Genomic DNA, 17,581 nt, shown 5'->3' on the forward strand with positions numbered 1-17,581 from the left:
TTAATTCTAATTTGAACCAAACCCACCTATTAAAAATTAACCACAGCACTTTAAATTGAGTTTTTAAGGCTAAAGATAGTAATTAGAGCCAAGAGTGGCTGCTACCATCTATAACCTTTATCACATGCACAGGATCACATACACAATTCCAACTCCCCTATGTGTAAATACCCCAGCATGTCTAGAAGACATACTCCCAATTCTGAAGCTGTTACACAAACTATATGATCAATAGTTCACTGCTCAGGATGTTCCATTAGGACCCAGTTACTGTATTTTAAAGTTAATATATTAACTGTATACAGGACACTGCCCAAATATAAGGGTTTTTTTTAGCCTTTCACATGGACATCTGAAGGAGGATTAGTGCTAAACGTCCGATGATATACCTGCACTTGCAAAAATAAAACAAAAGCTCTTACCTCAGATGATTGTAATACAAATACTTCCTAAAAGGGCTTTTGCTCTCCTTATACTTGTCTGAACACTGACAATACAGGACAAACCAAGTAGGAACCATGGTCTATTAATACACATTCTTAACAACGGGTTATAGTAGGAGGCAATAAAAAGCCACTGCTGCTATGTGGCAATATACGCTGGAATCCATGCTTCTCAAAAGAAACCCCCGTTTTAATAGCAAAACAAAAGGCAGAACTAGGACTAGACTGAATTAATCTTATGAAGTCACTGTGTGCAGCAAAATGCTACTAGTGCCCTAGTGGGACTCTCTGCTAGGAATGTCCACCTGCCACCAGGCCAAGCTGCTGGCTTGTCATTTGCTTTTCAGTCAGCATATAGGCTGCAGCAGAACTAATTGAAGCTATTCCTAATGAAGACCACTCCTCACTACCACACCCTTTGTTCCTCAATTACCTCCACTCCAAAAACTCCCCTAGCCTCCCTTCAAATTCTTCATCCTTTCCAATGTCTTCTCACACCCAACTCATGTTTCTTCCAAATTAAAATCAATTTAAGACAGTTTTCTTTTGTTTCTAGAAATGAAACAAAGATTTGTTTTCTACAGGAGGGGCAAATACCTAATGCAGAACAAGTTCTTTTGATTTCCTGATGCTTGCCAACAAATTGGTGATAGCAGGATAGTTTTGTTTTAAAAAGCTGCATATGTTCAGCTTCTTGCCTTTTTTTTTCTCTTTAAAAACAAAACAGTTCATCAATGATAATGTGTATCTGGAACGCAGCAGCTAAAGGTTCATCCTCCACACTGCAATGGGGCATTCTCTGTGTCTACCTGCTTCCCAGTGCTTTTTGGAGAAAACAATGATCAACTCCATGGGCAAAAATGTCTTATGCTTATATTGGCTTGGGAAGCAGCTCTTGCACACAGAAGCATCAAAACCCCCCTCATATTCCAGCCCTTCAGATTCACCTTTTTGTGCCAGCAAGTGGCTCAGAGAAGGCCTATAATGTATCTTATGGCCAACAGCCACATCACGGGACTTCATCCCTCTGCATGGGGAAAAAATATTTCTAAGAATACCAAGAGTAATTAATTGTAATGTGGGGGGAGACTAAAACTCTCTAGAGCACCATTTCTTCCCGCAGGTACACAGAGATGGTATTCTAGTTTAGCAAGAACAGGAACAGGAGAAAATAGTGTAGCTGAGAAACACCTGAATCACAGAAGTAGTATCCTACACCAACTGTCTTGGCTTCTCACTTGTCACATCAGTTTAAGACTTGGCAGATATATTGTGAAAATTAACTGAGAACATTAAGGATGTAATAAACCAGATCAACCAGACATGCTCAATTCATGTGGTAAAATGGAGGAAAAAAAACCCAGACCCTAGAACTGTATTTCTTCATCTGGAAACCAAAACATGTAGTTTAAATTGCCAAGGGTTTCCAACAATCTAACTTTTCACAACTTAGTATTTTAATAATAAATGACTAAGCATTATAAGGTTTTTGTTTAAAAAGTGTTTTCACTTTAATGGGTTTAGTTAATAACATCATGAATGGTACAAAACTGTCCTTTTTCACATTTCCATATATTGTATTACGGACCACCTGAAAATCTGGACTAAGAATGCATAAAGTGTCTCTTAATTAGCCCTAGCTTCATTTTTGCCATATGTAGAGGATATACGCAGAAAAACATGCATTTATTACCAACAACATGTCAGTATTAGCTTAAACAATAAGATACAGAAGAATGTGCACTGTGTAATGCACAGGTATGCGAGAGAGACCAAATGTGAACTGCTGGCAACAAAAGAAATGGTTGATGACACACTGACATTTTGTGAGCACAGTATTAGCTTTTCTGTTTTAAAATTGTTTTAAATAGTACTAAATATTTAAATAATATTTAAAATATATTTCCCTATGGAAATCATTTACTTGGAAGACAGCCTGCAACATCTGACTTTTTAAAAAAGTAGTATTTCATTTCGACAAGATATGAATACAATACATGCCATAGAACGTCGAAGACCCTAAAGTCCCTAGCTATTTTCAGAAACAGTTTCTCAATCCAATTTTGCCTCTGATTTTTTGCTAGCAAAACTTTGGCAGTAGCATCTCAAAGAAAACCTGCCTTTAAGAGAAAGAATGTATTTCAAGAAAAACAAACCCAGTGTAAACAGGGATGCCATGGCTAAAGGAAGGAAGAGCGGCATTAAAACCCAAGTAATTCATCCTGCAATTAGTTTAATTTCTGGTTTACTAATTCACAGTCTAAGGAGGGTTTTGTTCCTTCCTAATGCATTTCTCTTGCAATCAAATGAGTACTCAGTTTTCACTGTCAGATGTTAAGGGGTGAAGACCTCACTGTTACTTAAGAAAAACAAAGGACTGAGCTGTGAGTGCAGAATTAATAACCTAAAATGCAACAAAACAAAGTATTTGTGTAAAAAAGTAATTCATCCATTGACTTTTTTCTAAGTTTGCTTCAGTATAAAAAAACCTCTTCAATCCCACTAACAAAGCTTTATGCTGATTCATGATCCTTTAACACACTTGAGACTTTTGTGGTTTTACTTATTCTAATTTGGTAAATTAATAACCCAGCCACCATTTTTGCTGCCCAAGACAAAGATGGAAGCTCCATTATATTAATCTTTACTAGCCTAGGGTAGTCTTACTAAAGACAGGTTTTTCCTGTCTTCTACAGCCTCAGTGCTTGTTTAACTTGCCTCAGGAACAAAACAGCCAAAAATAAGCCAGGTCACCTTCTGTGGCAGTGCAGAGCATCCTGGCAGGTTTTTCCTTTTCTTTGGGTTTTATTAAATTGTTGTTGCTAAAATTTCCTTCTTTTTGAATAGGGACAAGCTATTCCAAAGGCCTCTCATTTCTTTGTTCAGCTTCTAAGGACTTGGACTGAACAAGTAGCTTCCTAAAGCTGCTTCTAGATTCAAATTCTAGAGTAAACATCCAGTAGTAGTTAAGAAACCATTTAGAAAGCACAGAGACCTCTCTCATTTAGTTGCTCTGTAGTCACATTAGGCAGGGATACGTAAGACACAAAGTCTGACATGTTCCTTTCCATCAAGGATCCATCCTGATTGTTCCCTCAGTCTGCATCCTGGTAATTTTTACTGCTGCAGATTGGGAATTCCCAAACTGTGCTGTCCATATATATCACCATAACGTGACCACAGAATTCTGCCCAGGTAAGTAAGTATCTCTCATGAATCTACACACACTGCTAACCACCCCCACCAGTAATGGAAGACATTCAGTAAATCTGGGAACCTTCACTATCAATTAAAGAGTATACCAGGCACATTTCTACTGTATCTGCAGTGTGCATATGTACATTAAAACAATTTTAGCTGATTCCTATTAATGTTGGTAACTATGCTGTCTGGTTTCACCATATAAACTCTAGCTCCGACCAGAGTCAACATGGTGCAACCGAAACAATAGCAACTCTTCAACCCTGTGGCTACCCTTCTTTTCACCACAAAAATGAATTAGCCTCATGATTGCTCCAACAACCTGCACATTCTTCCTAAACCCAAACCCATCTTGCTCTCCTTGATCACAGGTGACATAGCAGTAGTACAATGCATCTAGTAATATGATAGTGACCACCCTTTTTAAAGCAAAACCACTATAAAGAGGCTTTAAAAAAGGGAAGGGCACATACCCATTTCTGTTCACTGTAGTCTGCATACAAATCGTAAAGGAGAATTATTGCTTTTAAAAGATGAAAAGCTTTGGAAAAATGGTAAACAGCCTACAACATTCTAAAACTAATCAGCTAAAATTCTGTACATACTTTAATACTCAAACCTCTATCTGATTACTCAAGATGAAATAATTTCATTTTCACATCTATTCATTAAACTCTATAAGTTCTATGGTCTAATGAATATTTAACAACTGAATAGGATCAAAACAGATAATGGGGAAAAAAGGTCACGTGGCAATGAACATTATTTCATTCGGCCAATGAATAGTGAACCCTGCTTTCTTGGCTGAAATTAAGGCACTAAGTGGCAGCAAAAGGATAAAGGAATGATTTTTTTTCCTACATTATCTGAACTAAAGACCAACACGACTGTTTTTTAGGACGCCAGTAGAGTACATATCCGTTCTGAATGACTCAGTAAGGCATTCTGTTGGCAAATTTAAGGAAAATGTTCTCCTGACCAGAGCCCATTACATTCATTGTCTGAGTGTGACTAGTGGCACTACTGTTAAAAACTGGAGGGGAGAGAAAAAGCTACAAAGATGTCTGAAGACTTGAAAGGCACCAAAAAGAGAACAGCTCTGCAACTGCCACTTCTACAGATAATAATGTAAGCTGTGTTTAACACTGCATATAGTCTAGTCAATCATCAATCTTTGTTGATGAAGATAAAGTGTAGTAGCTCTTCATTTAAACTCTCAGTTAATCAAGTGCTAGTTTAGTAAGAAATTTATTTTCATGTATCAGAAAATAACTGCAGTGTCTAACACAACTACACTTAAAGCAAAACTAGTCTAGAATGCATTATTCTGGTTAACACTGAAGCAAACCTGTATAAACAAAAGGGTTACCTCAAGATATATAGTTTACAATATGAAATCAACATATAAATGAATAGGATTTACTGAAAACAATGGAAAGTGTATTACAAAGATACATGTAACAATTTTAACCACAATATTTCCTCTGTGAAAAATACAACTATTAGTGAGCTAAAATGTACAATTGAGATTTTTTTTCCCAAAAGAAAAAAAAATACCAACACAGTATAAAGCAAAATATTCTTTTTCTTCAAAACAGGGAAAATAGTTAAGGTCATTGTCTTTCATTACAATATAATTTGACACAAAAAGCAGTCATAGGATTGCACCAACTCCATGCTCAGTCTCCTGAACATGACAATAGTAAAAGGAGTCCATAAAGCATAATGACATTTCTGGATTTCATGATGGCAATGTACGTAATGCAGAAGCTGATGTCATTCTGGCTCTGTTCACAAAATGTAGAAAACTCTAAATTTGGTGGCCAGACATGTAAAAATTAGTTCACCCCAACACTGATTTTTCTGTCGCTTAGTCAGGGATGGAAAAATCTGTAGTATTCTAAGAGTTGTTATCTTTTTAGCAATAAAGAAAAAATATATGTAGTGCATGCTTTATCATTTGTCAAAATCATTTCTGAAAATAAAACTAAGTTATCCAATAGCTTACAAAATAGAAAATAATTCTTCAGGTTAAAAATGTGGTTAGGTTTACATTTAGTTCCATCTCCAAAGGACTGATTTCCTTGGCAGCATCACTTTTTCTTAGCAAGAGCCAAGGCACAATGTTCCATAAAGAGAAATAAAAACGGCTATGAGCAAGAACGCAGTCTGGCCTTGCAAAAGAAATCAGAGCCTCTCTCCGAGCTTTCTGTTCCATTGGGTTAGTGCTGTAGAAAAATGTGAGACTTGGGATACATTTCTGTTAGGAGCATTTCTGCTGGACACGGTTCAGAAGTTCACCAAACTTTTCAAAAAGATCCTCCACCCACTTTATATTTTTCATGCAGAGCTGCACAATCTCTTCCTGTCCTAGGTCTGCACTCTTCTTCTGCACAGAAGAAATCTATTTAAAAATGAGAAGGACGGAAAGAGAGATGCATACACACACACACGTTAGGCTGCCAGCAATTCAGAATTTTCATTTTTATAATATTCTGCAGTTAAATACAAACCTTCTTTGGAAGAAAGCCTTTAAAAATTTAAAAACATGGGAAATGCCCCCAAAAAGCATTTCTTAACAACTGAATCAGAGCTCAATTCTCGTATTTCTGCTACCTGGAATACTTCCACCAAGGATTTTCAGAAAAAATAAAGGAGTGGGCATTCTAAGACAAAAAGTAGCTTCTAAATCTGAGGAGTTACACATACCGATAAAATTCGGTTTCGTTTACTTTGGATAACAGTGAAGAATGCTTACCTATCCCCAAGGGAAACTGATATCACACAAACCTTGTAAGCCTCATCTCTTAATGCTCTGGGCAGCACTGCCCATCAGGGGCAACAGATGTGCTCAACATACCCCTTCCTTTGCCAGAAAGAATTAATTAAAATAGGAGACCAGAATCCATACTCATTTACAAGAAGACAGCAGCTCCTCTAGTTGGACCCAATTCCCTCAAATGCATGAAAGTATCTCAAAGAGGACAAGACTTACCTCTTCTTTACATGTTAGATATATGTGATATTTATAATGATGGAGTGAGTGATACAAAGAATACAACTGTATTTTTTCTGGATCTACTGTAAACTCCTGCAAAAAGAACAGTTATTTTAGGTAAATTCACATTATTTTCCAAGACAGGTATATGATGGACATTTTCTTCTGTAAAGAATCCTCCCCTCCCTTGTATAAATATACAGGACAAGAGCATTTACGTCTAAACATAGACATTAAACAGGGGAATAATTCTGAAATAATTTATTATTCCTGGAATATAATTATATTTCACAGATGAGTTAAACCCATGATTTAATATACTGTTAAAATGTTTTTTAACATTCCCTTATTATAGAAAAAGCACCTCACTCGCATACTTTATATTTTCATAGATCTACCAAAAAAAAACAAGTAATGAAGTAGTACTTTACATGTAAATGCAGTTTTCATTAGGAGACAGATGTGGCAGCAATAAACCCTCTGAACACTCACCGGTGCTAACTTAGTGGCTGATTTAGAAACCCTCAGTGTTTTCTTGTTGTAAGCTTTACCATTCATTTTGATCTTAGACACAGACGTTCCTCCAGTTTTTGTCTTAGAATCCCGAGTGATCACTGTCAGTTCAGGAAAATTTTCCAAAGCATTCTTTAAACAGAGCATATAAAGAAAAAGGATTTTGAAAAGTTCAAGAATGGCCAAGCCACCCAGACTGCTGATAAACCGGCTATGTTTCTTTGAAAAGTTTGACTGCAGCCTATTATGAAATAATTTATTCTTCCACAAAGAGCCTATAAGTGGTCTTTATCAGCTCAAGCAACCATACACACTTTGAAAAGCAGGACCACCTGTTCCTGACTACTGTAATTTTTCAAGACTAAGAAAATCCTTTTATTGCATCTCAGATTATCATCTGTGATTCCTTCATTAGGAAGAGCAAACCAAAAACGCTGCACTAGGCATTTTTCACCTTTTAGAATGCTTCCCATTCCATTTCTATCCAAGAATCAATAAGGCCAAGTTACTTGGAGATGCCCAAGTACTTCCCATGGGAAGCCTACCAATTGTAGCAGGGATTGGATGCCTAAATATCTTCATAGGTTTTGTCCCAGCTTTTGCAAAATACAACTTAATTGCATCTTGTCGTATCTGTAAGTTAGAAAAGCTTATGCACAGTGAAGTGCATGGCTGGCTCAAAAAAGCACAAGTTTTTAAGACATATTAACTCATAACCAGCTTCATTTCTATGTTATTTGCATAAGTACATTTGAATACAACTTTGTTGTACAAACACAGCATTATGTTAGTGGCTGCTTTGAAACAGCTGTTATGCTACATAATTTGGTACTGAAAAAAAATTTTTAGTTCAATGAGCATATCTATCTTTGTGTTATACTCCAGTACGAGAAAAAAATATACCAGTGCTGCAGCTTAAGGAACTAATTCGAACCATTTGATTAAAACATGAAGTGGATTGAATTATTATGTTTTCTTTTAACAAGCAGTAGTAGAATTCAGTAACCTCCCCGCCTATGATTTTTTACCACTTCATATATCAGCCATTTTCCACTTTATAAAAAACCCCTCTCAGTAAAATGGTACAGAATCAGCTGGCAGAGAGATAGTTTCACAGTGGTAGCAGTAACCTTGACTAGCTCACCTGTGCATATACAACATTCATCACAATGCTCCCAAATTGGAGCATCCACTTCCACAGGTTTAAATTAACTTAGTTTTTCTAGCTCCTGTAATAGCCTTCCTCAGGGTTGACTTTCAGTGTCAAGGGGCTTTGGCCAGTTCTTATCCAAAATACTGGCACAAGGATGGCACAATTGGTACTATCATACCAGGAGGCAAACACAGAAGACTTTATCTAGCAGTTTACATCATAAGCAGATCTCTTCCTCACATTCAGAACTCTACTAACTTCTTGCAGACCATACAGAGAAATACAGGCTTCCAGCAAACTTAAGAGATATGATACATAATCTGCTAAGTGTACACACAGCAAAGCTATTATAACAGTTATGAACTCCAACTGAATAAGCAGCTATAATTATATGTCAGTATTACAGAAGATCCTATGAGCTTTTTCCCTGAAACCAGGAAAACAACATTACCTACAAGAAATGAGTTAAAAGAGAGTGCGAATTGAAGCTGTTTCACTGGTGGATAATGTTTTCACCTCTGAAACAAGATCACAGCATCCCACAAAACTTATCAGGAATGGGCTGTGGAAAAAAAGATCTCTGAAACAGAACAATCAAGTCTGCTATTATCTTCCTCCTCAAAAATAAGTACAGAGTAATACAGAGAGACAACTAGTTTTGCAAGTTTGTCTGTAGTGCGGATGTAAAGGGAATGGTGAAAGATGAAAGCAAATTTGGTCTGATGGTGTTTACAGACAGGTCTGCTTTACTGTGGTTGGTCTCAAAACTGTTATAAGAAGAAATAATCAGTCTGATTACAGACATCAACAACTAGTTCTCCAACATAGGTGAAAATAACCTTAATTCACTTCACTGCACTTTGGAAATCTGCATTGTTGCTTGGAGGGTAGATGGGAGGAACCACAGTGCTCATTTATCCTCCTGTTTTCCTTCTCTCTACTGAGACAGTAGGGCTGCTTCCTTCCATGCCCACATCCAGATCTGATTTTTATTTTCATGTCAAAATTGCTGTAGTATGGGCTTGTTATCCATACTTTTCCCAACCTTCTATGCTGAAGATACATGAAAGAGCACACAAACAAGTTGTTCTCAAGTCCCTCTGTCCCAGTTTTAAACTACTCTGATCATGTTCTCAACTTCAAAGTTCAGACATCTGCTCCACAGCATAGCTGTTTCATGTAAAAGTTTATTAAGATTTTTTGACAATACAATCACTTGACCAAAAGCTTTAGAAGGACAGGAAACAGATTTTCCTTTTGGCAAACTTGAGAAGCGTAACAGAAAAAATGCTTGGGAATGAACCAGAAAGCATGGGGATTAAGACTAGAACTGTAACTTTGCAGTATATACTCTTCCATCACAAAATGTTCTCCAAATGCCACACACAAGCATGGAATTTATAGCATCTCTTTCAAATCCATATTCACTTCTGTTACGAATTTGTCTTCAGGGTTTTAAGTCATGCCTGCGTGGTACGCACTCAATGACTGACTTTACTGACAACGTTACTCAAAAATCCTAGAATTTAAAAAAGAATACCTTGAACGTATGATCCAAGCGTAATTTGGAAAGCAGTCTTTTCCTGTTGTCATTCAGCATACCATCAATTTTTCTCATGTGAGGCAAAAGTAACTCATCTGAAAGACACAAAAAAAAACAGTGTCAGCAGTGGATTGAGAAAAATACAGTAATGAGATTCCTATTCAATCTATTCTTCAATCCATTAACTTAAAATGTGGAAGTAAAAAAAAATCATGCAATTTTCATATAAATTGATTTCAAACATGAATTATTTTTTATTAGCCTGTTACAGTGGTCTAGATATTACGCAGTTTAATTGCTGACTGCAATCCTCCTCTTTTTTCTGTTGAAAGGAAAAAAAATAAGATAAAGCAATACAGAGCACAAATCCTGAGACAATTTCAAACCATGTCCTAGATAATCCTCTTCTCTGTAATACAACTAGCAGTTCTGTAAAGAAAAGTATGTGGTTTTGACATTTACTATTCCATATTACGAGTGATGACCCTGTTGGCATTTATAATAAAAGAAATTGTGGAAAGCACTTACTGATACAAGTTATCTGATAAACCACTATAGATTTTATGTTATACATTTGAACACAAGGCATGGGGCCATGAATGAGTTTACAGTTCAGTATGGAATCTTTAATTTATAATGTCAATTTCTGTGCTTTTAGTCGGCCTACTGATATACACATGGGTATGAAACCTTGAGGTAAGTGTGTACCAATGCACAACCAGAGCAAATCAGAGGAGATGATAGAAACTAGTTTTCTAAATACAGGCAAACAGAACAGTACAAAACATCAGCCTGCAACTAAAGAATATGTGAAATGATTTCTCTTTCTGGACCTTTATACATGAGTGTCTCACTAAATTTTGAGAAATAAGAGTTTTGACTTATTTACTGTAGTGGACTCCAGGATACAAGTCCACAGTGAATAAGTGCAAACATTTTCTCCCCAAACAAAATGTGAAATATAATTAGTTTTGATCAGAACTTTAAGGTTTCAGAGTTTGAAATGCAGAATTTTTAACAGCAACAATGAGAACTACTTATAAGGACGTTTCTTCATAAGAAAATAAATAACACACTTGAAACAGTAACTTGAAATAATGTTTGCAAAGATTTTAAAATTTAGTAAGAGCAGGAACAAAGAGCTCAGCTCTGACATTCACAGCTCAAGCTGTACTTCAACAAAGCAGACAAAACAGTCTTTCCAAATTACTTAGATTATTCAAAGAGATAGTGCAAATATATATATATATATATATATATGCACAGACAAGTAATTTGTGTAAAGTGTTCTTCAGATGTGGGTATGTAGCCAGAAGTTTGGTGGGGTGTTTATTTATTTTTTTTAATACATTTGTTTCACCAATTAATAACCTTAAAATGTAATTAAAACATACAAATGTTAAACATACTGTACCATTGCTCTTTTCCAGGGCTTGCATTGTGTCTGGATCCAAAGCAATGCTAACAAGCAACTCCATGTAGCTCTTAAAAGTCTCTTTCATAGCTCTTGTGTTCAAAAACCGAGTAACGAGGGGAGCTGGAGGTAAAAGCTCTGAAAATTAATTGGAATATAATGACTATTTTCATTTGGTATCTTTCAAGTATTTGTATTTTTCAAAACTAAAGGTTTCACTCTTAAAACACAAGTGACCCCTACTGGTATCCCAAGAGATTAAAACTCAATACAACAGAAATAATATTCAACTAACTTACATGCCAAAACCAGGTACGAAACCCAAATCTGGTATAAATGGTGCAATTTTTTGTAGAAACACATATAATTACTTATAACCATCAGCACTTAGACTCTAATATTTTAGGGAATTTTAACATTTTTCTATTATTGTAGATGAATGCCTGGAGAAAAGAGATAATAAATAACTTCAGGCAGGCAAAGTGCCCTAAGTGCAGGTGTCACGTCAATGCAAGTACCTCCTAAAACCACAAAACTTGAAGTAGTTCAACAGAAAACCGTTCAAAAGCACTCATGTCACCTAGGAGTCGGCATACCATTGAAGTCAATCCCACCTAATTGTCCAACTCACAAAAACCACATAAAATAAAATTTTACCAGGGAAGCAATGAAGGCACATTTGTACTTATTCTGGGGAAACTTCTGGTCGGTTTGTGGTTTTTTTTTCTTTTCTTTTTTTTTCATAGACAGCAATTTCACATATGCACATAGAGCAGTCCTCAGTACTATTGAACATTCTGGAGCTTTTCTTAGTCTCCAATATATGACACCAGAATTTTACAGGGCTCTTAGACTTTCTCAGATAGCAACATTTCTATGGATGACTATCATCACAGAACTGGAAATGTTAAATATGGACACTTGTACAGATTAATGGTTATTTGGGCAAGTTTGCTTGAAAAACAGTATTTTAAAGGTGCTGTCCTCAGCAGAAGCACTGTTCCAGTACACCAACCCAAGCTTATTCTTAGCTGAAGTCACTAAAGCCAACATGCTTTGCAAATGCAGCAATACAAAACATGAGTACTACACAACTTCAGACATAGAAGAAATAAACAAAAAACCCTGCAAAGTGCACTGTATATCTGCTATCATAGATAATCTCTATAAACACCATACAAAAATTCCTCTCTGTTCCAGAGAATTACTGCAAACATCTTAACTCACTGTTCCAAGACACCATGAATGTCTTAAGAGCAAATGTGCTCATCAGGCTACATTTGAACAGCTGGCATTTGGTCAAGCAGTGAAGCAGCCAAAAAGTAACTGCTTTTTCTTCTTGGGTTTTGAAACAACAACAGTAACATCTGAATTCTGCCCACATCTGCATGCAGACATGGAGTTGTATTGGAAAATGTTCTTTTAGACATGACATGGAGTTGTAGTGGAAAAATAACTAAGAATCTGATTCTTCAGATGTATTTGAAAATCAGACTTCAACTGTACCCATCTGAGAAAGGACGTAGTGAAAATATATTTACCCAACTGGTAAACTACATTTGAGATAACTTCAGTTGCACACATTTGCTCATGCTCAAACAAATGAAAAGTTTTAAGAAATCAATTTTGTGTGGCAGTCAGATTTTCTTCCTTTTTTTTTTCTGGCTTCTGATGCTCGCAAAGAAAAAATTGCAAGATTGAGCAACATACTTTTCTACTACTACACTTAGTTAAGTTCAAATGGCCCTAGTTGCTAACAACAGTATCTCTCTCACCATCCTCATCGCTCTGGGCCTCAGGTGAAGAATCAGATTGGGAAGATGAAAATTCTTCTTTCCACTTTTTCCTTTTCTTTGGCGGTGGCTCAGCCTTTACCTTTGGCTGTTTAGCTTTGGGTTTCACAGAAGAGACCTTTGCTGCTGCTGGTTTCGGTGTTGGTGGATCAGGGGTTTTGTTGGTGCTACTGTTAGGTTTGCAATGAACAGTCCTGCAATATCATAAAGATGATCTCTATGAAAATAATTACCACACAAGTTTTGATATTAATAAAATAGCTAAAATCTTATGTAGCCACAATATTTTCTCCATGGATTATATACACTTATTTCATTTAACTAGAACATGTAACTAGAAATGAGATGCCAGTCATTCCTTGAATAAAGAGCACTGTGGTTTTTTATTATTGTTTACTAGTGTCTGATAAAGAAAACAATCTGCATTAAATTACTGAAAATCCATAGAGAGAAAATCTTCAGATACCATCTGAAGTTGTGAGAAGATAACATAAGCTAAGCAATAAAGCATGACAGAGTTCTTCAATACAGAATCCACAACCTGTTCCAAAAGCACAATCAAAGGTCAACACAAAATTCAACAGAAAAACCCTTAGCTAGTGAATGACAGTGAAAACCTTATCAGAAGGGAAGTAGGTGACTGGAAATCTCAGAGCTACCCAAAGTAACTGTGTGAGAGACTCTTCTGGTCATCACTCAGAGTTATAAAGCTTTCTGGGGTAGGGTGAGCGGGGGTAGGGCATGTGCAATGAGAAAAGTAAATACTGTCAGTGTGCTGACAGTACAGAAGAGGGAAAAGCATACTTGCAACAACCAGCTTCAACAACTGACTCCTGTTTTGAAATTAACTTTCCAGGATTGAGAAGTACTTGTAGTATATTGGTACAGGATTATCATTAAAACAATCCAGAAAAAATTAACTAACTTGCAAAGTCCATGGGATAGGAGAAAACAACACACATTTAAAATCATTACACCCGCAGGCTTCTATGTTGATACTGAGGCAAAAGCTGACAGAAAGAAATAGCATCAGGAGCCCCAACACCTCCAAAATATATTGCAATCCACAGATTCAAGGTAGGAAGGTCTTAATATGACAGTAATTTATATCTCATTTCTTAAAGCAAAACACACAGTTTTCAGTTTATAACTTAAAGCTGAATTAACATAACCCTGAGTTACAGTCTTACTTATTAAAATAGGTGTGGTCTTAACATGAAAGCAGTATGGCAAAATGACAAAAAAAAAAATACCTTGCTGACTGTACAGATTTGCTTCGTGGCTTTTTTGAACATACTCTGACATACTCCTTTTTGTTCGAGTTTTCAATGAACTTCACATACACTCTTTTATATTTTGTTTTTGCATCCCCAAAATACCCAAGATACTGAAAAAAAAAAATACACAAGTGCTTTTTATTAAGTAAAATTGTTCAGTTTAAACAAATAAAAACGTAAACACTAAAGACAAAGTCAGTTTAAAAACAACTTCTTTACAAGAATGAGCCATCCTACAGCATTTACAATTTAAGAGAAATTCTCCAATGGATTTCCACATTTAAAGGAAGAAAATAAGGAAAATAAGGCAAGACATACTTTGGGCTTCATTTTTTTCCATTTATTTAATTCTCCCCATGCGTTATCCCTAAAGAATTATCTGTATGGCAAAGGGCTGCCTGTTGAAACTGTATCCTATGTGAATCCTTCCCACTGTGGTTCACAAGCCTGCTTCCACTGACTTTATTCTGGTTATGTAAACTTGCTCCTTTATGCAGGCTGAACGACACTAAAGAACCCGTGCTGGAAAACAAGAATTCTGCCCATTATTTTGAGTGAATTTTAGAGTAGGAGGAAATCGAGAAACCTTTCCCCCTCCTCCCCTTCAAGGATGCTTCCTAAGAATGTATGTCAGAATCACATTTCATCTTGCTTCCTAGACTTCTATCAAGGAAATCAGTTCCCATGAGGCTCCACAAGGAATTTTTAAGACTCACACTGTTAGTAGCAGCAAACTCTCTCTGAGTATCTCGGACTTCAGGAACAAACTTTTGCAATAAAGCCTTCTGTACTTTCCAAATAGCTGGAGGCTCTTTTCCTGTTTGCAAAGCAACCTGTAAGAACATAAAATTATTGCTAAGAAACATACTTATTTTTCTCCCTGAAATGTGTTGTGCATTATATTTTTTGAGCAAGTTACACAGGGATGAAATTAAAATAAGTCATTCAAAATTCCAACCTCATAGTCACTATGTGCCATTTGCATCAAGATAGTATAATGCAAACTGCATATAACAGCATGCCTTAATCATTTTTGTAAGTGACAAGGGAACACTTGAAAACTAATATCACTTATCACAGGCAACAAAGCTATGTGAATTCATTTAAAACTGCTCAAGAGGATGAATACAGAGACAAGTAATCAGAAGTATTAGAAATTAATGGTAAGAATACTGCTGGCCACAATAGCAAAAATGATAGGTAAACATGAAGAATTTAATATGGAGAAGCAACAAAACCAAACAAGAACACAAGAAGTGTTTCCATAAACTTGTGTGAGGAGCTGTACTGTTGCTTATGGAAGAAACTCCTTTTTGGAACAATGAGCAGAACCTTTTTCAAAAAAAAAAAAAAAAAAAAAGAAAAAAAAAAGGAGAAAAGACAATTCCAAGATCTTTTGCACAAGTCCAAAAGTAATGTCCTCAACAACTTATGCTTCGAAACCTACTACTACTTTAATAAATAAATCACAGGTTGCCAACAGCCTGTGAAAAAAATAAAAAAATATGCCTTTCAATAATAAAAAGGTAAATCCAAGTCCTAACAGAGGTTACCTGCACATATATCTACTTTATTATGTATGTAGAATAAAATAGGTCACGTACATATAAAACATATTCATAACCTGCACTAGAAAGACACCTTTAAGGCATCCTGGCAGCAACCAGGGCATATTAGAATTGAAACAGAAAACTGATCTCCAGCCTTTTCCCTTTTGATAGTTTGTTGAAACTAAATTCATATGCAGGATTTCTAATGATTTCCCCCACCTCTCCCCAGCAAGTATTCAGGTTACCTTTAGTGTCTCTATATCTTCAATCTTCACTACAAATTCATCACGTTCTCTGTACATGCCCTCTCCTCCACTGTCTGTATTCTCCTCATCAGTACATCCTTCTATTGCAACAGTTGCCTGTGTTTTTGCCAATTGGTCTGAAGTCACAGCATCCTGTTGGGCTACTTTTAAGGGGTCAGCTGGATTCATTTTCTCCTGTGCACTGAACACAGGAGCAGTTGTCTGCGGTTCCTGCTTGATCACAGCAGCAGTGGTGGTGGCAGCAGCAGGAACAACTGCCGCTTTTTCAGCTTCTGAAGACAAAAATCAAAATTCTAGTTAAACAAATTATCAAGGATTGGCAAAAAATAGGAACTAGAATATTTTTCTTCATTTCTGTTACAACACATATTAAAAACACCTCTTCTAAGAGTTAAAACAAAAGCATCATCTTGGCTACAACTAAAATGAAACCAAACCCAGAATATTGTGGCTAGTATATCTCTGTATTAAACTGCTACATCTGTTAGCATCTAGAAATAACAAAGATGAACAGCTTTCAAAACCAATTTGATAGTTGCAGACATGATCGACAAGAAATACTGTTGTATTTTGTGCGAGTAAGCAAACACAACAGCAAAGGTTACAACACTAAATCTTGTTTCCAATCTGCTGATAAGCAGTTTTTTAAAACTGGATTAATGAAAGAGAAATATACATGAAGTATGAAAACATTTGCTGTCCAACTTTTGGACATTTATAATTTTTAATCTTGTGATACTGTAACTGGAAGTTTGAGATTAAAACTTTGGCAACATTCTAATAATTTTTAACAGATTTGAAAAATGAGAAGTGATGATACACAACAAAGAAGGGAAAGAACATTCTCCTCCTCTATGCCAAAGAGCCAAAAGAAACTCCCACCTTTCAAAATTATTAATCTTTCCCACCTGAAAAAAATAAGAAACCTTTTTAGATATTACTTTATACTCTTTTATACATATTAGTTTTAACACCGAATTACTGATCTAAAAGACATCAAGCCATATTGGCTACAGCATAACTACTAATAACACTTAGGAAACTGGCTTCATACTTAAGATTGTTATTGCACAGTTTCGTGACAGTCACTGTTAACTGCTGGCTTTATCACTTAAAAAAAAAACAGAGAAAAGATAACGTGACATTTTAATAAAAGTGATCCAAACCAAATGATTTAAATATCAATGTGCCAATAAAAGTTATTCCAGATACATGAAGATTAATTAAATCAACTCGGCAAAATTGCTAAGCCAAGAAATACATTCTTCTTCATATATCCTATACCATTATTGCAAATAGGTTGTATGTCTTTTTTCAGTGAAAGCTATGACAGCTTTAATTAGACACAGCATTATCAGCTCCCCAAGTGTAATTACAGTGTCTTCAAAACAGCAGATAAATGGATATTTACTACCTAATGCTACGAACAG

General features: G+C 35.9%; 1 protein-coding gene across 3 annotated transcripts in view; it reads right to left on the minus strand.

The window, feature by feature from the left end:
• Positions 1-1,929: 1,929 nt before the first annotated feature.
• The window catches only part of QSER1 (glutamine and serine rich 1), a 41,751-nt gene continuing 26,099 nt past the window's right edge, over positions 1,930-17,581 (minus strand). For all 3 annotated transcript variants that reach the window (XM_062620286.1, XM_062620285.1, XM_062620287.1), the window contains 9 exons: positions 16,131-16,423; positions 15,052-15,168; positions 14,312-14,445; positions 13,041-13,252; positions 11,266-11,403; positions 9,849-9,946; positions 7,135-7,287; positions 6,640-6,735; positions 1,930-6,048 (listed from right to left, as the gene is read on the minus strand). In XM_062620286.1, the coding sequence (XP_062476270.1) occupies positions 5,908-6,048; positions 6,640-6,735; positions 7,135-7,287; positions 9,849-9,946; positions 11,266-11,403; positions 13,041-13,252; positions 14,312-14,445; positions 15,052-15,168; positions 16,131-16,423 (1,382 nt within the window). In that variant the 3' untranslated portion in view covers positions 1,930-5,907. The remainder of the gene's footprint in view (positions 6,049-6,639; positions 6,736-7,134; positions 7,288-9,848; positions 9,947-11,265; positions 11,404-13,040; positions 13,253-14,311; positions 14,446-15,051; positions 15,169-16,130; positions 16,424-17,581) is intronic.

This window comes from Pezoporus occidentalis, unplaced genomic scaffold, assembly GCF_034315485.1.
Source record: "Pezoporus occidentalis ecotype Australia unplaced genomic scaffold, CSIRO_AGI_Poc_V1 ctg22, whole genome shotgun sequence".
NCBI classification, from domain to species: Eukaryota; Metazoa; Chordata; class Aves; order Psittaciformes; family Psittacidae; genus Pezoporus; species Pezoporus occidentalis.